Genomic DNA, 27,020 nt, shown 5'->3' on the forward strand with positions numbered 1-27,020 from the left:
TTTCCAGGAAAACATAGCAGGTTTATTCAAAACAATCAGATTAGAACAGCATTAAACAACCCAAACATGTTGATGTCAAAATTCCCAGTAATCTTAGAAAAATAATGATATTTTCACCCTTGTTTAAAAGCAATCATTTCTTGATAAAGCATCAGCAATGTACATTTAGCATTTAATATGATTTCATACTTACTAGTCTGTCTCTTACAAATATTTTTTTTAAGCACAGCCTTCCCATAGAAGAGATACAATCACAGTTATCATAAAGCCAGGTTATGCTGTAAAAAGCCCCATTACCTGACTATTTCCAAAGGGTACCAAAAGTGCTGCAGCACTCAATGTCTGTATCTGACATTTTCTTGAAATGTTGCTGATGCAGAGTAACAGGCAGCAGTCCTGTGCTTTGTTCTTTGGAAGAGGTTTAAAAGTGAGCATATTTATATGAAGTACAGTCACAGATTGTGTTCTCACTCTAGATACAGTCCCCAAACTGGTCATATTTAAGAGTGAAGAATACTCAATTTGTTAAAATTGGTCAAAATCAAGTCAAGCTTTCATTGCATCCTTTATTAATGAAAAATAAAAGTGTGATATTTCTTTTCAGTAGTAAAAGAAAAACTTTTAAAAATTGCATATTAAATAGACTTCATGATTTTAATGGCACCGAGTTTAATCCAGCTCTTTCGGGCATTCATGTAGGTATGATAAATATGACTGGAAGCAAAATAGAGATATTAGATTGAATACCTTAACCCTGAGTGGACATCAAAGAAAGGAATATATATCTATAATAAATCTATTTCTAGAATCTTGTTTATGTCTGGGTTCAGGTTCTTAACTCACTGTCTAAAGCAGCTAAAAGAATTTGATGATTTATAATACCCCATTTCAGTCTGTCACTGTTTTATGATTGAGCAGTAAGTATTCACTGGAACTTTGCTTTTGAGACCTCAGTTTCAGGTACCTGCTGATTCTGACCAAGAAAAGTTGTGGATTGTGCCCCCTTGCCCTGGACACAGTGCTCCAGTGGCACCACCAGGTTAAAGACAAGGCAGGGGGCTGCTGACTGCTGACATGCAGCAACCTCACTGCTCATTCATTGTATGGTGTAACAGAAGAGAACAGGTCTCTTACAGCTTCCTCAGCATCATCTCTCCTCCTGTATTCCTCCAAACAGGAAATCAAGTGTGCAAGAATGTTACAGTCAACAATACAGAGATCAGGGTGAGACTAGCTTCAATAAGACTTCCAGAAGAAAATTTTATTCGACCTTCAACTGCTGGGTAAACTCTCTTCATTCTCTGGAGGTAGCGGGAAACAACCTCAACGTCAGGTTCACCTAAAGAAACAAACAAAAAACTGTTCTCTGCATCTGCAAAGCTCTTAACCAAAATGTAAAAACTTGCCTACATTCCAGTTTTAGCTCAAGAATCAAATTGTTTTCTATGGTTTGCTATTCTGAATCAGCACACATCACCTGTGGTGTTTTGTAGCCAGAATTTGTGGTAGCAACTTGTATTTTACAAACGAACAAACAAACACACAAATTATTTTTGTTTTGTCTGGCTTTTTTTTGTTTGTTTCATTTTGAATTTGTTATAATGGTATTTTCCAGTTCAGGTAGATTGAGATAGTCTCCCACCTGTTTGGGGTATAGGGCTGTAGACCTGGCAAAGCTATTGCTTATACTTTTTCAAATTTACTTTTTTTAGGAGAAGTTTTTAGTCTTGGCACTGCTTGTGTTGTGGGTTTTCTACAGTGGGAGACCCTTTTCAGTCACTGCTGCCAACCATGCAATGAGCCCCTTCTGATCCGAGCTCTTAACTGTCCATCTTAAGAATAATTATGGTTTTACCCTTCTGTTTTACTGAAAGACCTTACAGGTTGTTGCCTTTCCCTATTCCTAATGATCTTTCTCAGTCTCATGAGTAGGACTGATGTTTTAAATTAAATTTTGCTGAACTTGATTTAAAACACCAGTTGTATCTGTGAGAATCCGCTTTAAATTTAAACACATGTAGAAACAAAAAATACGTAACAAAGATCCAGAAGAAAAATTTTGAGGTAAAAGCATGCTTTCACCATGCACAAGCAGAACATAAAAAATTACAGTTCTGCAAAAATGTAGATGGGCTCCTACAAGACATTTTTTTAAAAATACAGCACTACACCCCTTTTATGTTTTCAGGAATAATGGATTTTAATCTCAAATTTTTTCAAGTTTCCCTTCATCTTAAAGGATGGACGATACCAATTGTACAAACACAGACATTCTAACACTTTGCATGCAGCTTTAGAGGACCTTAAGCCAGTGTTATAAAACACCTCTCTCCCACCTCTGTGGTGTGATGTCTGCAGAGCTGCTGCTGCAGAGCTGCCTTCTGCTGCCTGCAGAGCTTCCAGGGCTCCCTGGTTTTGGCTGGGCCAAAATTCCCTTCAAGCAGGTTGGCATCTTTCCCCTCACCTTATGTTCACCTGAGCTGCATGTTGTTTAACAGTGGAAGCAATGATTCTGTCTTTCTAAATACTTCTATACAGTGGAAATTTAAGGTCTGTAGAAAATAGCACCTTTCTTTTTGATGCATTGTTCAGTAATGAGTATAAGTGCAAGGCAATGTAAGATGTACTCTGTGTGTTCTTAGCTGCTTTTCTGGTTTACCACAACCTCAGGACTGCTCTCTGAGCACTGCTGAATTGATAATGTTTCTCTTTGAAACTTTTGTGGTTTTAACTGAAAAAAGAATAGAGTTGCTGCCTACAACCAAATGTAGCAAGCCAGAGCTGTCAGGGTAGAAGCAAATTTAATCATTAAGTATAGGCAAAAAGTCTGAGGTTTATACTGTAGAAAGATCTTTTAAATTTTGTGAGTTTGCCTGCTACCCTGTTAGTGCCCATACTTACCTGGACTGTATCCCCCTTACCTTTACTGTATCCCAGATTTTTTTCTTTCAGCATGATGTAGCCATCTCCTCCAAATAACATATAGGATGGCAGAGTCACGTTGTATATTCCATCCATCTGGAGTGGGACATAGGCTGGGACTCGGCATGCTGTGCAAAGCACTTCTAAGCTAACAACTCTGCTTCCCGGGGCTCTGGAGAGATCATAGACCACATGGATGCCTACAAAAATACACATTGGAATGCAACTTAGTGCAGGGCATGTTGAACACACAGGGCCAGAAGCAGCATTCTCCCTCATCTTCAGCTGGATCTTTGCATTGCTTTCTGTGACCGAGAGTTGTATCATTCTGAATTGCACCAGTTAATGCCCTGTGTCCTTTGCACAGTTACTCAACTTCTATGCAAGAACATTCCAGTGAAATAAGAATTGCTGGAGCGCTGTCCCACCTCATTTACTTATCTGATGTCTGTTCTCATCACTACTCCACAAAAGGAAATTACTGGTCATGGGATTGGAGTACTGCAAGATAAAAATACCTTCTCTTATTTCTGTAGTCACATGCTTTCTCATTTGCCTGGCTCTTGGCTGAAATTACTTTTTTAAAGCCAGACAGCTTAATTTGGTAGCTATTCTGGATAATAGGCAGTGTCCTGAAAAAGGAAAGCCAGACCAGGGCTGTACACTGCAGTGTCTCCTCACTGTAGGAGAGGCAACATTTCTCATTGTGAGCCTGCCTTGATCAAGGCCAGGGGAGAGCCAGGCTCCCAGAGCAGCCCTGCCAAAATCCTGCAGATGAGGAAGCCACTAAGCGTCCTTCAAAGCACTGAGGCTCTTCCAATCCCGGCACTCTTCCTGCTCTGCATCTCCATCCTGAACCCTTTCCAGAGCTACTGGTTTTCTTCTTTCTCTGTGGAGAGGCAGCAAGCAGAGCTTGTTCCTGTTTTACCTCAGAGGTACCTAAGAACTGGTGAAAGTGTGAGACACTGTGTCTGTGGCGTGTGAGGGATCACATTGTCAGGGTGTATGGGATGAGAGGCTTGGAGGGAGGGAATGCATCAGCCCCTGTCCTAAAGTTCAGCTCTTCTGCTAAACTAAACAATAAAATCTGCACTGAATCACAGAGAGACCAGGAATAAACATGACTGTAACCTAATACACATCTGGATAAACATATAGATAGCTCCAATTAAAGATATGAGTAGATTTTTTATATTAACTGTTCATCCATAAAATGTTTAGAAATTCACTGGAGCAATTCCACAGCCCAGTTGGACGAACTCTAAAACTGTCATCAGTCATTAGAGAATTGCATGAAATGATTTTGATAAACTGAAATTCAGCATAGCTATGCAGTTTGGCGTTTCAGGTAGGCTGCCAGTTAGGAACTAAAAACTGGAGTTTGTTGTAGCTGTTTCTGTGCTACAGCTATACTAATTTCTATTTTCCCCAGGTTAATTGCAGTGTTAAACTGATGTCATTACGGGTTTGGGAAGCTCAGGAGCACTGTCTCTGCTGAAGGGAGCAGCGATGGGCTGTGTGCTGCTGTGGCTCAATTAAACACACATGGGATAAAGAGTGGCTGCTGGTTGGCATGTGGGAGGCACAGGGTGAGGATGTATGGCCAGCTTGACATTCCATTCTTAAAACAAGCCTTTCCAGATGTAAAAAGGCCAACAGGAGGGATGGCTGTTTTGGAAAACTGAGAAGAGGAAAGAAGAAAATATACCTCCAACCTGCAGCAGCTCTCCACTTCCTTTTCCATATCTCCTCACACTGTGCTCAAAAGCTTCTTTCAGTGTGGAGCCTTTTAATGTCACCATATCAAAACGACCTCCAAATGGCAGAACAGACAGCAAATCTTCCACAGTAATGCTACCTGGGGGAAAGAGACTTTGTTCACTTCTTTGTTTGGGTTTTTTAGTTATTGTTGGTGTATGTGTTCGTGTGTGCGTGTGTTTCTTTCGTGTTGTTTACAGAATTATTTTAGGATTGTTTAACATCAAGTTTTTGACAAGGAACATGGCAAATACAGTTTAAGAAAATGAGGGCTTGGAGGAGTGAGATTCACATATTTTTTGCAGGTTCCAAAAGAACCTGTATCTTTTATTGTCCAGCAAGTATCAAGACCAATAAATCAGAGTTTGGTGTAACTGCATGTATTGCTATTAGAACAGAGCTACTAAAATACATGACAAAGCACTAATCTAAGATGAAACACAGCTATTCATACTACATCAGGCACTTTTTCCAGTTAAGATTTATTCACATAGTCCTACAGAAAGATTTAGCTGAACTGAGAAATCTGTTTATTTTCACACTGCATTTATGTGGTATCAGGAAAATAAAAACTAAAACCTTAGCATTCAGAAACCCCAGAATTTACTTACTCTACAGCAGACCACAGAAGGCTCACAGCGACCATACCAGATGACCCTGTACAGCAGGAGACCTTCCTTTGTTCCAAGGCAGCAAGGAGAGAGGGAAATTGTAAAAAGCATTGTGTACAAACAATGCTAGAGACTTCTGTCAATGTCAGCCTGAGTCCAGCTGTGCTCAAATGATGGACAACCATTTGAGAAAGTTTGAAATCACACCTAACACTGTGCAAACCCCATCAGAATAAGCCCACACCTATGGCTGTGTTCAGGCTGACATAACTTGATTCCTTCTGTCTGATGAAGTTGCCATTCAGCTGGTAATTTTACCTACCATTAGTGCTCTGCTCATCAATGGGTGACCGTATCCCACCTCCATTCAGGATGCACATCGAAACGTGGTTCCATGAATTCTTATCCGGACGCCTGACATTCTCATAAAGCTACCAAAGGAAAATGTTTAAACAGATTTTATCCTCACTTACTATAGCCTCTGGAAATTTATACCAAATACAATCTGAGATTGAAAAAACACAGAAAGATTTTGACTTTTTCTCATTATCTTCAGCCCTGTTGTAAAATACTTAGTTGCTAAAAAAACCCAAGTAACTATTTTGCTTTTTAAAATTCTTAACATGAAAAATATTTGCCCTTTACTGTAATGAACTCTCAGGCTCTGCCCTGAGAGTTCATTAAGGTAATTGTGTGTCTATGTCTGTGTGTCTATGGCATGGTCAAAGCAGGCCAGCTGAACAAAGGAAAAGTGATTTTTTTATTTTAGTGACTGTGATAAAGACAAATGATTCAAGCATATTTGGGGAACTGAGAAGTGAAGAGGACCTTAAATACTGTTGTTCATTAAAATCTCTTAGGGAAAGCATAAATTAATCATTTTGTCAGAAATTAAGTTTTTTCAGCTTCTCTGTGGTTGGTTTTTAGTATTTGGAATGGTCTTGGGTAACTAGAAAGGTGTAGAACAGAGGAAGAACAGGAGTACTAGATCAGAAAGTCTACTCTGCACAGCAATGGGTCCCCAGCAGTTAAGTGGCGAGGCTCTGACAAAATGCAAGGACAGGATAATATTTGCTTGTGACATCCTTAATAGTAAAGAAAATGGAGACCAGATATTTGCCCAGTTACATCAGGATGATAAGTCTCCAGTGTTAATCCTCAGAAATAACTGAGTAGAATGGGGAAAGGCTGAAATGACCTAGGATAATAGAAAGGATGGAGTGCTTTCCATGCAGGAGTGACTATGGCCATAACTCTTCAGTTTTACAGAGAGAAGTACAGGAAGAACATGACAGAAGCCTATGAAATGAAGAAGGGCATGTGGAAGCTGGATAGGAATTTGTGTCTTTTCTCATTTCAAGAATGATAAAAAACCTAAAAGATTTCAGAGAGGGGTGACAAGGATGGCCAAAGACACACAAAACTTCTGATTGTAGAATGATAATGTAGACTTGGACTGTCTGACCTGGTAAAGAGATCATGGAAGGAAGTATTCTTGAAGGCTATAAAATCATGAGTGGTGTGATGGTGGATAGGAAGCAAGTTCCAGAGCAAGGACCTCTTGACCCCGGCAGTTATGCAGGCAGTGGGCAGCAGCAAGCTAGGCACTGACAAGAGCAAGGTCTCTGCAGGATGTGCAGGTCCACAGTGGAGCACCCTACACCAGCTGCTGGGAAGGCTGGAGGCAGGCAAAGGGCAGTGGAGCCACTCTGCAGGAGCTAATCCCCACTGTCTCCCTACCTTTTTCCCTCCCCCTCTCCCTGTTGTTGTTTCTTGCTCTCCTCACATGTTCCAGTTGAGCCAGTAAATGTCAAGAGACCTCTTCTGCCTTGGGAATGCCTGAGCTGCAAGCTGGTGGGGGACACAGCAGATCTGAGCACAGCAGCTCCACAGGCTTGTCCAGGAGTATGCTCCTCCCCTATCATCCCCACTCTGTCATTCTTGGAGACAAAACTTTGGGATGAATGATCCTGTCATGTGTTCCAGGTGGGTCACTTCTCTGCTGCACCCCTTGTGAAGTGTTTGTGACCTCTGGCTTGGAGCTGTGTAAATGCTTTGTGCCTTCAGCTTAGTCATCAAAGTCATGTCCTGAGGCCAGATCCATGCTTAGGTTTGTAACTCTTAATCAAAGGATTGCAACTTCCCAGCCCTGAGCTGAGGCAGCTTAAAAGAGGAGCTCACACAGTGCTGTTACCAATTTCACAGTCTTTTCACCTCTGAGTCCCTTTAAAGCCCTTTGTAAAATGCCATCTAGGCCTGTCAACCTTTCTATTCTCAGATTTTGGGTTACTGCTTGAGATGCATCACTGAACTAAATGGATCTCTGTTTTGACCCAGCACAAACATTCAATCAGTCTTTTGCAATTCTCAATCTCTCCATTTCTCAGGACAACTCTAAATATTAAAGCTTGTGGAACAGGCAGATCTATTTTTTACCTTTATACCTCTGACCACATGTCAGCAGACAGGAAAGCAAGTACAGAACCGGCAAGGCAACATGAAGAGAAACCTATGTATCTGCTGATGACTGCACGTGATTGTCTAGGGACATTGATTGAACTAAAATAGAATTTGATCCCCTAAGAAAAAAATGTATTGCAAGAAAATCTACAGACTTCTGAAAGATTACAGGGTTACTTTCTTTAAGCTTGAAAAGTGCCAAAGCGTTTGTTCACATTTTTGCAAATAAAGATATTAAAAATTCTAGCAGAAGGAAAAAAAAAAGAATGATGCTCCAATTCTAGGAAAACTGTATGCAGAATTCCCAAACATTAGTCTGATTTGAAAATCAGCTCATGAACTAGAGAATTATTTTGAGGACTACAATAAAAGCAATACCATGGACTAGATAAATAGCTTTGGGGACATATCTAAGTCAAAAGTCATGATTATTAACTGTCCCTTAACTTTCCCTTTATGGGTAAGTTAGTTTTCTGGAAACAGTTACATTAGTGAATGTTTTTCCCTGAAACACTTAAATGAAATGATGTTGCTGCAGGGCAGTAAAACAGTCAAACCCAGGAAGTTTAAAAACTGGAAGCGACCTCTTGTAAAAAGACTTTTCTGGAGTTATGTGACTGTTAAAGCTCAGTAGTGCCTGCCAGAACACAGCAGGGGCTGGTGGCTCCTCCTGGGCTGGGGTGTCCTGTGCCCAGCTGGGTTCATGGCCTTTCCCACCCCCTCCTTGCTTCAGCTGGCACCTTTTGGGCTCTTCAGGGGGACAATTCTTGTCAGCAGCTTGACAGAAAATGACTCAGATTTATTTTCTGTGCCAGTGCACTGAAGTGACAGCAAAGCCCAGTGAGTAATGAGAGGACAGAGGATGAGTGCTGTGAGCAGGGGCAAGTAGCAGGAGAGGGGCAGGGGAGCTGAGCTCTCCTCCTTGCTGGGCTCTTAGATCAGGCTGCCATGTCCCTTGAAAGTGCAGCCTCAAAGCCATCTGTGGAAAAGCTGTTCTCTCTGTGAGGCTGTGCACAAAGAATAAACTGCTGCTTACTCTGTGCAGCAGCATTCCTTACAGCCTCGCTTCTGCCAGCTCTTTCTAGGGACACGCTGGATATTGCACAGTAGAAAAGCAGGCACAGAGCCCAGGTGCTGATTGTTTGGATCTGGATAGCTCTGCAGTAACCCTCAGATGTAATTGCCACCTGTAGTGGGGAAAACACCTTACCACAGCATCACAAAGCAAATTGCCCATGTTACATTCTTGGAAACGGCATGCTTGGCTTGTACCATTCAGGTAAACACTAGTTTTTCCAATCTCTTCAGAATAATTCCCCAGGTTTTCTCTCCATTTTTCCACTTCTTCCTTAATGTGCTCATCTGTAAAGTAATATAAAAGTGTAAAATAAGCATCATACATGTCTTGTATTAATGATGTTTCAGTGAATATAAAGTTAGGAAAAGAAAAGGTTCAAGATTCTAAAAGGTGGCACTTTCCCTAAAAACTTCTCAAGCAACATGGCAAGAATATTCACTTCAAAAAAAGCCTGTAAGGGGAGAAGGCAGGACAGGACAATCAAGGGAATAATCCAGTCCTTTGCCACAACAAGGTTACCTCCTCTGTACTTTTGCCCAGTCCTGTTCTAACCTCTGACTGATGGGGTTTCTAGTACCTACCTTGACAGGTGACAGATTTTTAAAAATACATGTGAGATTGGTCTTTGATGCAATTTTTTTTTTCTGTTTGTAATTTCCTCCTTTTAATGTTGTGCTAACAGGAAAAATAGCTCAAATATCAATGTCAGGGAATAAACAATTTATAGAAATTAATTCTTTATGCACATCTGTCTCTTAGGTGAAAATTTAATTATTTCAGAAAGAAACCAAAGATACTTATATATACAGACAGATGTTACAACTATTTTATATCAGCTACTAGTTTTTAATCAATTTGCTCACACCTGTGGGCAAGAACAACATCTATGAAGTTATACCATCAGTGTATCTGAATTTTAAGTTTTACTGACTTCAGAGGGAGAACGTAAAGTTTCATTACATCATCTCACTACATTATTAGGTCACTGAGAATAACACATTCAATATGTATTAACAAATAATTTTTAAACTATTTGTTTTACAAATACTCAGGTAGAACGTAGAAAGTCTGATAAAACCCCAGAACTTCATACAGCAAACACTGGAGAAGAAACAGATTAGAGAACTAGGGTAATTGCAGAGCTGACAAAAAACCTGTTAACAAAGCACAGACAGAGTTGCAAACAAAAAGTGACAGAGAGATTCTCCTCCTCTCACTTCTTTAAATGTTTCAGAGTTAAAACTGCATACAAGAACTCATGGGTTTGTATGAAGTTTTGTATTGTATTTGCACTTTGGCAGAGCACTTGGCAGGGTAGTTCAAGTTTTTCCTGGAACATTTCCACTTTCCATATTGCTCTAAACTCTGCTCTGAAGAACCCAGCCTGTGCAAAACTGTAAATTAGTCCTCATAATCTTTTAAATCACAATTACAGGACTAGCTAAAACAGGTCCTACAAAGTGGTAAGGTATTGTATCACCTGAACTCTTACAAAAGGACTTTCAGGGATTTTAAATAGATAAAAACACACTCTGAATGCATGCATATTCAACTGTTACACAGGCTGAACCCTTCACAGAAGAGAATGGGCAAGCTCAGAAAGAAAGCTGAATTCCTATTCAGACATTGTATTTAACATGACAAGACTTGAATTGTAGCAGAGTGCTGCAGGCAAACTCCAATGCCTAGTTCACATACCTTCAGGAAAGCTGCTGTCCAGCAGAATGGGGTTTCCAACTGCTTCAACTACATTTCCTTTCTTGTCAAATGTAACATTTAAGTAACCAAGATATTTTCCATAAGCATAAGCTTGTACAACTGGCACCTTCCTGCCATCATCTGAGTCAACCATGAATGGATAGGGGCCAGCTGGCAGTTCAGTGGAGGGTGGGGTGCCTGCACAGAACAAGCATGAAAAGCGGCTCTTCAGCTCATGTGACCTTCAAGGAGTTACTACAGTGACATTTCAAATGTTTCTCAGCCTTAACAAACCCAGCTAGGATAGAAACAGCCATGGCTAACAAGCAGACATTTGATCGCTCAGTTATCTCATAAGAGACAATGTTGTTTTCAGGACACGAACTCAAATAACTACCACAGTGTTTTTTGAAGTTATGACAGCACACTCTGCCATGACATCACATCACAACAGCAACAAAGCAACTTTTCATTCCAATTATTGCAATCTAAACCCCTCAGTAATGCAAACATACCATCCACTGGATCAAAAGTTTACTGTTGAGCCTTCACACTACATTATTCTGCATCAGGCAGAAAGTAAGAATTGGAGTAAAACATACATCAGACTTCTTGGTCTGAAAAAGTCTAATGCATTTTACTGCTAATAAGCAGACAGAATACCTATAAGCAGTTCTGTAAATTTGTACATAGAGCCAGCTGATTTTTTTTTCACTATACCAAACAACCCCCAAAATTTCAGACAGCCTGTAAACCCTCTGCAAAACCAACCTTCATAACATTAAAGTTGTGTGGTCATGAATTTAAAATTCCTATCAACATGCAAAGAAAGATGACTAGAGATAGGACTTGGAAACAGATTAAGGGAAGGCACTGGCAGAAAAAAAGAGATAGCTCAGTTGGCCACAGGATTTAGAAGCCACACAAGGAAGAAAGTGGCAAAGAAAACCGGACCTGCACAGCACAGCTCTTGCCTCAAGGGTACCAGGCTTCTCCATGTCTCCTTGACATTATCTGAGTATTGACAACATTATCTGAGTAGTATCTCTCCCTGCTATTATTCCTGTCATTGTTTCTGCCCCACTGTCAGACCAAGGCTGGGTAGCTCCAAGAGCCATCACTCTGTGCTGTGTGACAGAGCTCATTTCCTATCCGTGTGTTGGTGAGCTCTGGGCTGCTGGCAAGGCAGGGGCGGGGAGCAGGTGCAGAGGAGGTGGATCCAGAGGAAAACAGCCTCTTCACTTCCTCTGCTCACAGAAAAACTTGTTTCCTTCCATTTACATTTGTTTACTTAATAGCAAATCCTAGGATAAGCAGCATGATAAATATTCCTGCTAGAACTCCAATACAATTCATATTCCTCTCTAATCCCTCCTATTTCTCCAGGGAGAGGAGCTGCAACAAACTGAACCAAACTTACCACAGAACTAGATTTTCTACTTTCAGCCAGGCCAACAGAGTTGGTTCCTTGGAGTGCCACTTAACTATTTGTTTATTTAGGGAAGAATTTAAGAAATCCTGTAGCTAATGAGAACTCTCTAGAATTTATGCAAGCAAAAGTGGCTTTGGGGTTTTCTGAACTGAAAAAGGAATAAGTTTTGATTTCTTATCCTTCTTTAGTCTTTAAATGAACAGATAAAGAAAGATATTTCTTTAATCTTAAGAAGATTATTCTTTCTAGGCATTATTATAGTTTATATCAGCTGTGTGTAGTTAAGTGCTTGTCCAGAGTCCTACTCATTTCTTGTTTTCTAACAAAATACTTTCTGATTCTGATGCTTTCTTTCAGGATTAATTAGCACTCTGACATCTTTCCCTTGTAAGATAGATGTGTTCCTTCTGAAATGTGAAGACTATTCAGTGCATCTTACCCCAGCAGCACCAGAATACATGCTCAGTCAAGGCATGAGACGCTGCTTCATTACAAATGCACAAATTCATACTGGGTGACTGAAGAACCTGTAACACTTTCCTATATCCTACCCTCTTTTAGCCAACACACTACATTTTCATAACATCAGTTCTGATGAAAACCAGAAATTTAACTGCTCTAACCCAAAACTGCCACTGCTGCTTGAATCAGTTCTACAAACCAAATGCACACCTGAACAAGCCAGGACAATATTTGCCTTATAACCTGTGGATAAACTGGAGATTGGCAAATATCTTAGAGACAGGTTGGACTAGTCCAAGATGAAACCCTTACATTAAGATTTCTCTGTGGAGACATTTCCATGGGCAGTATGTCTCTAAACCTCCATGACAGAACAGGCTGAACAGCTCATACATCTCCACTTAGACTGAGCTGGAACATTCACCCAGATTCTGCTGACACTTATTGATTACACCTCTTGATTTAAATGAGATCTTACAAGCTTAATATAAGCATGAGACATGCAGAAAGATGTTTCAAATCAGATGTTTTACTCTGCAGTGAAAGCACCTCCACAGATGTGGCTGTTTCTCTGGGAAGGCTGACTGGTGGCTTTGACTCAGCAGGGCATGGTTCACAAATGCACTCAGGATGCTCCTGAACGGGTGAGCATGTGTTTGGGATAAAAATTATATGCTCAGACCACATTCTGTCAAAAATCATGTTTAGACTAAATAGATACTTTTGGTGTATCTCCCCCAGACATTACTTTGTTTATTTTTCTCACCTTGCCAGTATTAATTATTAAGAGAGTTTTGTTTCATCAAAAGAGTAGAGCCCTTGGAAAAGGGACCAGAACTCATTCTTGGCTGAGATTTTTGATCTGAAGGCTGCAGAGTCTCCTGCAGTGTGCTCTCTCTGGCACTGTGAATCTTGGACAGCTTCAAAGGGAGGGGTGGAACAGCTTGACATAGTCTAGGCTGATCAGAGCAGGCTACTCTCTAGGATGACTAGAGCTGTGCTTGCAAACTCCTGCAGATCTAGACAAGATATGAGCTCATATATCTGAGCTCCTGCAGCACTTCACATCATGGTTCCAAATTGTGACATGTGGCACCTCTTTGGATCACACCCAAAAAGGTATTTTGACTACTGTGGCTACCATGATGAGGCACAAAATCTCTACAGGCATTGGCCAACACAGCACACTCTCTACAGACATAGTGCACGACACAGTGCAAAAGAATATGGATTCCACTGTGTAAATCCACAAGAAATGCACACTTTGGATATGGAATCCATCCTTGTTTTTCCCATCTCAAAAATAATTCAGTAAAATTGCAGGCTGCACCCCAAGACAAGATCAAGGTCTCTGTGGCTTGTGCAGGTCAATGTTGGAAGGCCCTGCTACATACAGGCTGTGGTGGAACTTGAAGGTAGTCAGGAGGAGATGGAGCCAGCAAATATCAAAATATAATTTCTATCTTGGGGAATCCCTGAGCTGCAAACTGGTGGGAAACATGGGCAGATCTGAGTAAAGTGTCTCCACAGGCTCATCCAGTGGAGATCCCTCAACCATCCCCCTTGGTCACTCTTAGACACATGGTATTGGGATGCTCCATCCTGTTTTTTGTTCCACTTTGGCTACTTCTCTGCTGCACCCCATGCAAAGTGTTTGTGAGCTCTGACTTGTAGGTAGGTGTGTAAATGCTTTGTGCCTCCAGATTAGTCATCAAAGTTATTCCCTGAGGCCAAATTCAAGAGATATTCTGATCTGCTCAGTGTGTAACTGTGGCATGCAGTTGTTTCTTTTTAACAAGTGAGATAACAAAAGGTGAGAGTGCAGATAAGAAAAAAAAGGCATGAGAAACAGAGAGGAGATGAAAAGGGAGAGGAGAGGATGATAGTGCAAACCTTTTAAGTGGTCAAGTTCCTAGGGTAGGGTACATAATGTTATCCATGATAACATAGGAAACTTCTCTAAAAATTACAGAAAATTCCCATTATAGTCTCAACTAGTTACTAAAGCTTTTGTTAAATTTAAAGGATTTTAAAAATTCAATCAAACAGAACAACAAAACAGCCTCTCTTTGACTTGTGTCCTTACACTCTGGGGAAGGTAACAGTACTGGGGAAGTTGCTGATGGTAGGTGTTGCCTAAAGTAGCCCTACTGCAGGAGAAAACTGATTAGCAATGTTTATCTCTAGAATGACATCTGCCTCTAGAGAAAAGAAGAATAAAGGAAAGAAGAATAAAGAAGAATAAAAGAGGTATTGAGAAAAACAGATGAAACTTGGGGAAAGTATTTTAATGTCAGACTAAGTGAAGACCTATGAATATAGAATCAGATCACAGAGAAAATCAACACCAGTAGCAGTTTTGAAGTCTTCTATGATTGATTTTTCTGGTTAAGTCACATGCATGTTTAAAAGTAGACAACCAATTTACTCTTTTATAGATGTGAGCTTAAATTATAGTATGTTTAGCAGTAATTTACAGGTATTACTACCTTTGTTCCTCTTCTCCACTTTGCATAGGTCACCTTGAACATCCACAGCATTATGGAAGCTCTCAGTGAGTTGTGGTACTTGGTGTGCACAGGTTGTTTTGAATTTGTTTCTTCCATGGAAATTATGGACATGTACCAGCTATGAACCTGGCTGGGTGCAGCCAGCAGTAAACTACATTAGTGAAAGTTTTCCAAGTTTAAAAACAAACAGTTTCAGCTTAGCTTCAGAAGCAACATTTTAGTAAGAAGTAAAATACCTGTGTAGAGAAATGTGTTTGTATGTCCTCCAATCACAACATCCACTCCTTTCACTTTTTGAGCAATATTTTTGTCTACAGTAAAACCAGAATGTCCTAGTGCAATTATTTTGTTCACTCCCATAGCAGTAAGTTTATTCACTTGCAGTTGCAATGCTTCAATTTCATCTTCAAAGGTTACATCATCCCCTTAAAAAAAGAAAATAAACAAAAAGAATTTACTTACAAAGTACCTTAATTGCTACTTTGAAATAAAGTAGCTGACATCAGATATTAGTTTGTATAATTAAAAGGACTTTGAATGGCAGTGCCTTTCAAATATCCTTAGCTGGTTCTAGCTCTTGATCTGAGCTTATGTTTTTCAGCCTCTCAAGAGCACCTGTGTGCTTAGACTAAAACAACATTTCTGCAACAAGCTGGATGTACTTGCCTAGATTAAAAAAAGTTATAACTTCATAAAAAATTCAGTGGCACCAATGGTAAAAAAACTGAATTATTTTTATTATTTGTACTAGGGAAAGGAAACTGAAATGTTTGCATATAAACACTTGTATTCTATTACAAAGGTTTTTTTCTTCCCCAACTGTATTTCTTGGAGACCATCTATCTTCTCCCAAGTTAAATCTCCCTTTTTACTGCACACTCATCTTGGTCTTTCCTTTATCCCCCCTTCCCAAGGCTTTAAACAGCAACTTCTTCAAAGTCCTCCATTAAACTCTGAATTGCCTTTTGATACAAATAATCTCACCTAATGTGAACCAGTCTGAGTAATGCCAGTACAGCACAGCACACATCTGAGCTACCATCCTGAAACAACAGCATAAGGAACGGAAAGTCTGGAAAGGGGAAACCTTTTCTGGACAAGGATGTTGGGAAACCAACAGTCTTTCTGCAAGTTTTCTGTGCCTGTTGAAATTACTCTAATGTGACAAACAGTTACATGAACTCTAGAAGAACAGGCGTTCTTATCCTGGGCACAGTGGTTTGGGTTGCACAAAAGGACTTCCTATGTAAGAGGATAATTTCCCTGACAAAGTTTTAAGAATAAAGCTTAAGGACAGGTTCAACTTTGACTTTCTGGTGAAGACAACCAAGTGACTTTTCTACCAATTCCTCCTCTACCTAATTCTTCTCCTTCCTGAAGAATTTTTTGATCAAATCATTTTGAAAAATGCCTTTAAACTAAAAAGATTTACATTATTTCATAACAAAGGGAGGAGTGAAACGAATTCACAATCCACTGCAAAATGTTTCAGGAAATGAGGAGGAAGCTGCTACAATGGAAGAGATAAAAGAGGGTTACATAAATTGGTTCAGCACCACACCCATTCAATAGTTCTGTTAGTGCCCGAGGGAATCTTTGTATTGCACATTGCAGAGTGAATTGCGCAGTGCATCCCCACATTTTCTTCCTGTGGACCTCTTCTCAGAATCAAAGAGTCAGAAGTTAATTGAGGTTGGAAGAGACCTCCAGGAGCCATGTAGTCCAAAACCCATCAAAGCAGGAACTGAAAGCCAAATGAGGATGCTCAGGGTCTAGTCTGAGCTGGCTGAAATTCCAGTCTCTCTAGGCAACATGTTTAATGGCTTAACCATGCTTACCATGACAAATTTTTTCCTTAAGTCCCCACCATAATTCCCTCTGTTACTTCTTGAGCCCATTGTTTCTTGTCCTTTCTCTTCCCCTCTGGGAAGTGTCTGTCCCTGTCTTCTCTAAAAAATCCCCTTATACCAGTGGAAGACTGCGTTTGGTTCCCTCTTAGCCTTCATCTCCAGGCTGAAGGAAGCCACTGGCTTCAGCCCCTCTTTGCACATCCTTGCATTGACAGCAGCTGGGCCTGGTGCAGAGCAGCTGGCAGAAAGGGAAGTGCAAGAACTGATCCCTGAGCACAGGCTCCTCACGTACTCCTCCCTCCACCATGGACCAGTTGCACCCCACTGGTGTGGGGACCAGTTCTGCAAAGAGAGCTGAGCTCTTGAAACAGAGAGCAGGAACAAGCCACTGACAAGCTATGCCAGCATGCAGGTGCCTTTGGGCTAACTTCTCCCATGGCCAGTAGCCAGGCAGTCCATGACAAAAAACTGTCCCCATTAGCACCAGCTCTGTTATGCCTCTACGCCATTGCAGCCTACAAATGAACCTTCTGCATTGAAGACATGTTATTATTAGTCTTCAACCCACAGAATCATAGAATCCTTTAGGCTGGAAAATGCCTCTAAGATCATAGAGTCCAACCATTAATCCAGCACTGCCAAATCCACCGCTAAACCGTGTTCCTAAGTGCCACATCTACACCTCCAGGGATGGTGACTCCAGCACTTCCCTGGGCAGTCTGTTCCAGTGCTTGACAACCCTTTCCAAGAAGAATTTTTTCCAAAAATCCAATGTAAACCTCCCCTGGAAAAGCTTTGAGGGCATTTCCTCTGCCACTCGTTACTTAGAGAAGGACACTGTTCCCCACCTTGCTACACCCTTCTTCCAGACAGTTGTAGAGAAAAGGTATCAAAACAAACTGACCCAGTCTCATCATGAGGGAAAGAACAAGGCCCATCCCACGCAGGTAAGCCCATCCCTCTCCCAGGACTGTCATGTCAGGACAGAGAGACACCAGATCTCGGGTGGGTCATCCCACTGCCAATCCACCCACCCACTGATGTCCCGTTGTCTGCCTTGCCCTCAGAAAGGGAATTCTGCCTGGGGCTGCAGGGGCTTCTTTCACCCCTTCTCCATGGCCTAGCCATGGCATTGCACACAGCTCTGCATCCTGGTCATCGGAGTATTTGATGCAGTTGAGATGAAATGGGCCAGCAGGTTTGAAAGTTTTACAGTGGGGAACTGTAAGAGCAATTACACAGTGTTCAATTCTCTAAGAAACCAGGCAAAAAGCAGCATTCTGCTTAGCACTCATCTGGGCATTTTTCAAAACAATCTGAATCAAAATTACTAATTTATTGCTCATGTCAATATTCCACTTCTCTTTCAAAGTTTTAAGCTGATTTGGCATCCTCTTCTCTTTTTAGGTGAGGTAGAGTTTCAGAAAAAACAGCCAAACTGTTACAACTGAACAAGGGAGAAGAACCGTCTGCCTGTTAAAAATATTATGAAAGATAGCCAAAATAAAGTGGAAGTGGAATAAATGCAATTTAAAATTCCACTTTTGAAAACTCTGCCAAGTTGATAGTTTAAGTAAATATTTTGCTGCCTGTAAGGTTACTACAGAGTAAGTAGGTTTGTATTTACACATTATACAAAAATACAGTGGACCAAACAACATTACAGAACTAAAGCAAGTGGGCTGGAACCATCAAATATTAGAAAGTAAATACACAGGTAACTGTGTCTGTGTGCCAAGTTATGAGCTACTCTTTCAGGACATGGAAAAACCTGCTGGGCACTCAGCTGAGATAGCTGTACATAGCAAAACAGAGAACTCCAGAAAAACTGCCAATTGGCTGTAATCTATAAATGTGTTTCCTATCCCTATGGTTTCCAAACAGTGGCATTAACAGTACCTTCAGCAGAGATTAGTTGGTCCCTCCCAGTGCAAACACTGAGATTTAAGGACTTTATATTCTGTTCAAGTCTTTTGATAACCTTTTTTTTAAGCAGACTATGAAAAGTACAAGTTATAATTTCATAGCTGGGTGGAAGTTATGGAGATTTAACAATAGAAGAAATCACACTCACAAAATACTTCCACAGAAGGCAGTAATGTAGGAATTCACGTTTCAGCATTCTCAAGCTTCCTGTTTGCCTTGAGAATGTCCTAAGAGTGTAAGCATGCCAAAGCACACAGAGGCAGAGAAAACGGAATCATCTGGAAGAAATGTGTAGAGATAAGCAAGGTGCTGAATTTAAAATTAGCAAGGTCCCTTATCAGTTGAATATAAGGAATTAGATTGATAATTATTTAGCCACCGACCCATGTCTGCCATGATTTTACCAGTCTGAAGGATTGCTAGGTCATGGCAAGATACAGACACTGAGGTGTATTAACATGTCCTGAATTCACATTTTCAAAGCTTCTAAATGTTCCTCCACACACCAAAAAGGCAAAGCAGAAAACTAGAAAAACTCTGATCACTATAAATGTTGCTGTTAAAACTTCCTCTGCCTTTTGCTCAGTTACACTGTGGGATATACTTTCTTAGGGATGCTTCAGCTCCATCTATGGAGCTAATAGGACTTCCCTTTTACCACTGCTTTTTTATCTAGCTGTGGTCTCTTCCAGTATCTCAGCATACTGAGGCATTCGTTATGATGTCTGAATGTTATTGGAAATTTATACAAATGCCTCATAGAATCATTCCAGCACTATCTGGATTTTCACCTAGTGTATTTATTTGCAAGATGGTTACTTTGATGATCTCACTGCCCTAACACAGGTGTTTGGAAGAAGAGCAGCAGCAGATTTTATTATTCCCTAACAGAGGACAATATTGGCTGTCATTATTCAAACCTAGCACGACATCTGATGACATCCACCCTGATGCCCTCAGGCACAGGTAAAATTCTATTGCCTTCACTAAAAACAGATTAGTTTTCTGTTTTTGTTGGGGGACAAAAAGACAGGAACCCAAAACCATGTCACTAAAAAATAGAAGTGAGATCAGTAAGTCTATTCAGACCTCAGATGTCCATTTCTTGACAGGTTAAACATACAGCATTGGAATTAAAAATCACAGAAGGAAGAGTTTTATATTCTAATACTTCCTCAAAGTATTAGAATATATTAGAATATAATATTCCTTTTTTTTTTTCAGGAAAACAATGCACTATTTCTGTATTACTAAGCAATAGAAAGAGAAATAATAATATGAAATAATAATATGAAGTCCCTTTTCAATGTGAAAGTGTTACAAAGCAGTGCTAAGAGTATCCCTAACTGCAAAACCCAGGGAAGAAACTCTGTTTTTGTTACATGTAGGCTGAACTCTGAGTGGGCAGTGACTCATATCTCCTACAGCTGATTTAAATGTGTTTCTCATTCCAGTAGACCATTTTATTTTAGCAAAAAAACCAAACCCAAACAAAACCCTCATCAAACCAAACCCCCTGAAAAGCTGGAAAAAATAGTCAGAAATTGAGAAGTCTTCTTCCTCATCAATTCTAATTTTACTCATGAATGAAGCAATTGTGGTAAAAGCTGGATGGGTGTTCCTTCTGTAGTCAAATTTCTGCAAATATTTTGAGAGGCTAAAAACATCTTGGGCAAATTTTACTTCAAAAACAAGTAGGAACTTCTTCTTGTTTTTAGGCATGGAGGCATCCAAGAACAAAATTTCAACACACAGAGAAATGTCACACTTCATGCTAGAGACTAGTTGTATTAATGTTTTAACTTTTGTTTAAATGGATAAATAACTGTAAAATATCATGGAATATAACTTTAAAAACCCAAGCAAGAATAAAAATCCCAACAACCCCTGAGCTCTTCTGCAATCCCAATGACTTTCTGATATTCACAGATACAGTCCAGGTCTGTATAAAAGAGGGTTTTAATGTTAGCAAGTCTTTTTAAGGTTAAAAATCAGGCAAAGTTGATTAATACAAGTAGATACTGATAAAACAAGAGACTTCCTACTTTTCTGCTGCAAACATTCATCTTTGGATTTAAAAAAAGTAGGCAAATAGCAAAATAGTAACAAAGGACAAAAACTTACATACTAAAGAAAACATACCTGGCTGGGAAAGAAAAGAAGTTTCCTTTGTAGTGTAGCCAACAATTCCAACTGACTCTGAGTCAAAATGAACTATTTTAAAAGGATGAACATATTTCATCATTTCGTTTCCTAATGGAGTTTTCCCTTTAATATTTGCACTCAGGACTGTAAAATTTGCATTTTTAAGAAGAGGATCCACTAATCCACTCACACCTTCATCAAACTCATGGTTACCCAAAGCCTGCAAAAAGCAAGAAGAAAATATGAGACCCTACCTCAAATATTCGGTGTAAATTGTCTCATAATTATTTACATGGTATGTTTGAGAAAACAAAGTCTATGTTCTATGAAAGAAAACCCAAACTTTTCTAAAACAACACATTCCTGTTTCTCATGAACACAGAAGTGGTTGGGTTATTTTTCCTTTTAGATGTAGGTTTTTGTTTTTCAGACTCTCTTACATGGATTCAGATATGAAATACAGATCATGTGATACAGATACAGATTTCAAAATCCAAAACCTATCTGTTTGTTACAGTGTATCAGATCAAAACCCATTCTTTTTACATCCTGTAGCTCTAAAAAAAGGGATTAACAATAACCACAAAGGAAAACATATATTTTGTGTATGGAAAATACGTTGTTTAAATACTGAAGAAAACAAATATTGTCATTGATATTTAGCATGGTCTTTAAATAAAATTGCATTTTAGGAGCTTTGTTCTTGGACTACAGTTTTTAAAACATACTTATGTTGCACTTAGTAAAGGTTCTTCTGTGCTTTACCATGCAACAAGAAAATATCATTTCCTATCCTCCATCAATATCATTACTTGCCTGTGGAAGATGCAATGTTTATCAGTCAGGGAGAGTCCCCAGAGCCAACTCACAGTGGATGTGTGTGCACACAGGTGGGTGGGCATTTAACATGTGAAATGTTGAGACTGCCACACAAAACGAGCAGTCCTGTTTATTTATTAGCAAGGCAATCCCACCCAGATGAGAATGTTTGGTTTGGAAAGGGACTTACCTCACGGAAAATTTCCCCTATCTGCCCCTTTTTCATACTCAGCCTCATTTGCCACATGCCCATGCCTGCAAGTTTGGTGATAAGCCAGCAAAACCTCCATAGATGGCATTTTGCAGAAGCACAATACATGCAAGGACTTTGTAGCATATTTAGGTGTTAGGCAAGGAAAAGATGTAGCCACAGAAACACTATAATTGTGTAACCTGGTAAATAATAAATCTATATGAGGTTTCAGGTTGCAGCTGGAGCAAAGCACATAAGAGGTACCAAAGCCAACGGGCCAACTCTTCCAGGCAAAAGTGTTCCAAAATTTCATTCTGAAATTAAGTGGGTAAAGCTGCATTCATCATCTCAGAAGGCTTATGTACCATTCTGTTCTACTTAAACAGCCCACACACCCAGCTGTGCTTGCCCCAGTTTTTATTCTGGAATTGGCTGTATGAACCCTGATCACGTTCCAAACCAAGGAGCACCTTAAGCCACCACAGGTCTGGGAGCTCAGTATTTCAGTCAATTGGTTGGCAGTGTTTTTCTTTTGGGATAGACAAAGATTCCTGGCTCCTTTTATCCTCACAGGCAGTTAGTCAACGGCTCTGGAAATTTCAAGATATCAGCAGTAACGTGCATTGGAAATCAGCTGTCCCTGCTGACACTGGTGAGAACACTGCTCACACCCCTGGGAAGGAGCCAAATTGTGTGCTGCTGCAGCACTTTTCCAAAAGAACCAAGAACTATCTTTAAAAAAATCCTGACTTGGGAAAACACAGTGCACTCCAATTATGTTCCATTTCTAACTGTATTCTAATTGCAATCTAATTTGCCGTAAAAAAAAATACTAATAAAGAGAGAAAAAAATACATTAATCTTCGTGCTGTCTGGATGTTCTGAAAAGATATCTATGGACTGGTAGAATGTATTGGAATGGCTACTGCACATCCCTTTGTTCCTCATAAATATGCAATTAAACCCCAACAAAAAAAAAAAGGTTGCAAATGAATTAAGAAGTTGAATGGGCTATAACTGCCACCAGCTTGATGAGGAAAAAATCCCAAAATCCTAACTGAACCAACCAGTTAAGAAAGATTGTTTCTCTTGGCTTCGTTGTCTTGCATTTGGATTATTTCATGTCCTTCAGGAGACTAGCTTTAATCAAAACTTTTCCCGTGGTGTGGGTGGTTACTAAGTTGTTAATGAGAAATCACTGGTGGCTAAAAATACGGTTTTACTTTTGATGCTACTCCTTCTCTGAGGAGGAAGGTGTGGACAATTTTGGGTTGCTATACTCTACCTAACTGCCCTTACACTCAGAGCTCCTGGGACTCTGCACCTGTGCAATATCCCGAAACCAAATCTGAATCTTTTGGCCAGCATAAGTGCAAGTCACAAGGGGGAATAAACAGAGATATTCAGGCACACAACATGTGATTAATATAATCCTGTTTTTCACAAGCAGCAAGTCTAAAAATGTTTCAAAAATCAGGATACAAATTAACAGAAAGATGAAACTTAAAAGTAAAGCTAGAAGACTTGTATCACTTTTCCAATTACTGCCGTTGAGGAATTTATATTGGATTGTAGTCTTAATTACACAAGTAAAAAAGGCTGGTGTCATGAAATTCTTTGGGAGGAAATTAAACAGGAGAAAACAGTTTGGAGGTGATAACAGGTATAAAAGAGAAAAAGGTAAACTTAAAAAAGGAAATTTCTCCTATTTGTGGAGAAAAGCTCTAATGCTTCTGGGCTGTCCCAAATTCTCCTATGGCTCCTGCCCGCATCCTGTAGCAACTTTAATGACTCATGCTCCCTCCTTCACCCTGTTTGTAATCCTACTCCTGTAGGCCATTTCTAAACGTTCAGTAATCCCCACCCCTACTGTCAGGGATGTGGCTTCCCAAATTCTGCTTAAAGAAACACTATCTCACCCTTCTCAGTGCGGCTCTTGCCCTGCTCCCTGTGCCCCCACCCAGCCACCATCCCCACTGCACGGCCCCGCACGGTCCACAGACAGAATAGAAACAGATGCTGCAGCACTGCCCGACACTGGGCATCTATCCCTCACGGTCTTTGGCAGCAGAGAAAGACTGAGAAGCTACAGAACGTTTAACAGCTATCCTGTCACCTTCTATTCAAATTGTAATACGCAGCACCTCCACAGAGGACAAGTGGTTGGCTACTTCGCCTAAGGCATTCACATCTGGCACAAGCCTCTGGATATCTGGTATGGGGTGGGTTTATTTTTTAAAGCTTATTCTGATGAAAAAGCTCATGGTATCTCCAAACCAGATTGTTTCTACATAACTTTTCTAAAACTGAACAGTTCTTCAACACTGCCTGAAAAAAATTCTTCTTGTGATATAATCAGGAACTGTACAGGCTCGCAGGCTGCCCATGAACCAGTTATACCAGCAAGCACAAGACTGAAAAATGACAGACAGCAGAAAGCTTTATGAAGAAAGTAGGAAAAACCACCTCTAGCTATTTCTTGCACTGCAGAACCCCAAGGTGCTCTCCAGCTCTCAGTGAGGATGAGTCCTGAATGTACACACTCTCCATCACCATTGGGAGGAAAGACCCTGTTAATGTTTCACAATTTAAAAAACGTTCACTAGGGAACGTGAACAGGGAGCAGTACCCCTCACAGACCTGTCTATCTGGTGCTTAGCCTAAGAAAGTGCACTGGGGCATGACTTTCCCTTCCACAGCTGTCCTGAAGCAGAGGGAATACACAGGTGAAGCCAGTTTCACCTGGAAAGGACAGCACCGTCCTTTCCAGACAAAGCAAAAAAGATGAAGACAGAGAATGTGATATGCCCAGAAGATTTTCCCCTCAAGCTGACAGATGGGATGAAATAAAGTTCTAGTCACTCTCACAACAGCAGTCATGCTCAAACATGACTTTAATCTCTCTCCTTTCCAGGATTGTACACAAGCAAAATAAGCCACTGCCCTGCGACAAAAGATTTAAGGACATGGAGTGACATCCCCCAACCTCAGCCACAAATTCTGCCTTCTTCTCAGCACTTGCATGACCAAAAGAGGCAGAGTAAAGGTGCACCGTTAGCACAGCCTCAGAGACCTTCCTCACTAGGCGCTGTTGTAGGCTCTGGGCTGCTTGTACACAGCCCCTTATATACCCTGTCATGACCACAGCTCTGAGGGCACTGGACACAACCGAGGTGGGACTGATGAAAATTAAAAACCTCCACCCTTTGAAATAGCACTGCCAACCTGTGCCACCTGTGCCCTCCCGCAGGACCGAAGCAGGACAGAGTTAACTCCCTTGTCTCAGACCAGACTCTTTGCCTGGCTTTTGCTGGGTCATTTCCATGGCTTGCCAACCCCTCTCCAACAGAGCCCGTCCAGCCCCTTGCCCGCATCTGCCAAGGAGAGTTCCATTGCATCACTCTGGGTAGCCTTGCCAGCATCTCCCGGTCTCTGGTTGCCCGCGGGGCTGCCAGCTCACGGCTTAATTCGGCCGGGAACCCATTACCCATTACCAAATCACTTCCCTTGTCCTCGCCTGCCTCCCACCTGCCTTCGGTCACGATTTTAGCATTACCTACAGCCTTTTCTGATGCAACTTTACGCACCGGAGGAGGCGGCAATGCGAAAAACCGGCATCGGGCGAGGAAAGGCAGGAATAGACCCAGCACCCAAGGGGAGAGAGGGAGGGGAAGACCCCACGGCGCCTCTCGCCGTCCCCCGGCCCGCTTTACCATGGCATCGTAGCGCAGGAGGTTCATGAAGTGGACCGCCTCCCGGCCCTTGAAGCGGGAGAACCACAAGGTGCCCTGGTACTGGTCCCCGGCGTCCAGCAGCAGCACGTTGCGGTGCGCGGCCCGCTCCGCCGCCACCCGCGCCGCTCTCCGCGCCACGCCGCCGAAGCATCCCGGGGCTCCGGCCGCGCAGCGCCGCGGGCCCGCGCCCTGCGCCTCCACCCGCCCGTGCACGTCGTTGGTGTGCAGCAGGGTCAGCCGCAGCTCCGCCGCCGCCGCCGCCGTGCACAGGCACAGGCACAGCCAGAGACACGGCCCCGCCATCCCGCGGGGGCTCTGCCGCTCCGCGCACGGGCTGGCTGCGGCCGGGAGCAGGGCTGGGCAGCGGCGCGGCTCTGGGGCGGGGAGCGGGCGAGCCTCCCGAGACACCGCGCAGGCTGCGCGCCGCCCCGGGCAGCCTCCGGCGCGACCGCCCCGCCGCCAGGCACGGGCTGCCCGCCCGCCGCAGGTGCGCCGCGGCCGCCCGCGCTGCCCGCTGTGCCCCTCGCTGCTCTCTCGCTGTCCGCCCGTCCTCGGGGCTCTCCGAGCTCCAGGCGATGTCCTGCGCCCGCGCACGTCCCAGTCCCCGCTGTCCCACCGATGTCCTTGACCCGAAGATAGCTGCTGTCGGGTTGGAGAAGGGCTTTCAGCCGGCTGCTGGAGGTCAAACGGGATGCAAATCCAGCCAGCAGGGAAAGGACAAACTCCAGTGCTCACAGGAAGCCTTGGTGAATGTTTAGTACGCTGAAAGGAGTTTCCAAGCCTTCACATGGAAATGTTTGCCTCTCTCCTCCTCTTTCTCCAATGATGCTGAAAATAAAGACTGCTATTTCAGCCATAAAAAGAGTTACACTACTTTAAGAGTTGATTTAATTATAGCTCTAGTGGTTTTAGTGTAGACTCATGAATTGCTTTCAAGATTTTCCTTCCGTGGCTAAATGGAAAGCTCTTAGTTGTGGTTTGGCAAATGCACGGGAAAATCTGCCAATGCCTTAAATAAACAGCTTGTTAGGGGTACAGCATGGGGTGACCATCTCTTGGGTAAATAGACTGACTGGGGATTCCACCTGCTCCTTTGACTCATGCACTCACAGTGAGAGTCCACATCTTCTTCCACTATTAAACAACAAAATTATCTGGAGAAAGAAATTTTTCAAGGTCAAAGTGCTGCCACCTCTGTGCACTTCCTTGGAACTTTTGGACACACAATCACACATTGTAAGTGGTGACTGACAAGTCACTTTTTCCCTTAAAAACACGAGCTCCCTCACTGTGCAGAGAAGCGGTGGTTTCTTACAGCACTACAGAAGCTGAACGAGCTGCAGTCTCCTTTCTACTGGATGATGTCATGACCCAGTTTCCTGAGTACCCGAAGTCCACAGAATGGAATCTGGACTCATTTGG

At 41.8% G+C, this 27,020-nt stretch overlaps 1 protein-coding gene across 1 annotated transcript; it reads right to left on the reverse strand.

The window, feature by feature from the left end:
• NT5E (5'-nucleotidase ecto) lies at positions 1–26,662 on the reverse strand. The gene is made up of 9 exons (XM_071443674.1): positions 25,578–26,662; positions 20,850–21,072; positions 15,168–15,356; positions 10,528–10,725; positions 8,962–9,113; positions 5,610–5,722; positions 4,631–4,776; positions 2,922–3,122; positions 1–1,339 (listed from the first exon to the last, which is right to left on the reverse strand). The coding sequence occupies exons 1-9, from the start codon at positions 25,899–25,901 to the stop codon at positions 1,182–1,184; spliced, it is 1,704 nt and encodes a 567-aa protein (XP_071299775.1). The 5' UTR covers positions 25,902–26,662; the 3' UTR covers positions 1–1,181.
• Between the last annotated feature and the right edge of the window lie 358 nt (positions 26,663–27,020).

The sequence above is a fragment of the Agelaius tricolor genome, unplaced genomic scaffold (genome assembly GCF_023055355.1).
Source record: "Agelaius tricolor isolate 1412-34295 unplaced genomic scaffold, bAgeTri1.0.p SCAF_1, whole genome shotgun sequence".
Taxonomy (NCBI): domain Eukaryota; kingdom Metazoa; phylum Chordata; class Aves; order Passeriformes; family Icteridae; genus Agelaius; species Agelaius tricolor.

Bases quoted from the DNA above. Each gene is read 5' to 3' on its own strand.
- NT5E (XM_071443674.1), bottom strand. From the start codon at position 25,901: ATGGCGGGGCCGTGTCTCTGGCTGTGCCTGTGCCTGTGCACGGCGGCG. The intron at 10,726-15,167 runs GTATTTTACTTC...TGTTCTGTGCAG, and splicing joins AAACACATTTCTCTACACAG to GCACCCCACCCTCCACTGAA. The intron at 3,123-4,630 runs GTATATTTTCTT...GTATTTTTGTAG, and splicing joins AGAGCTGCTGCAGGTTGGAG to GCATCCATGTGGTCTATGAT.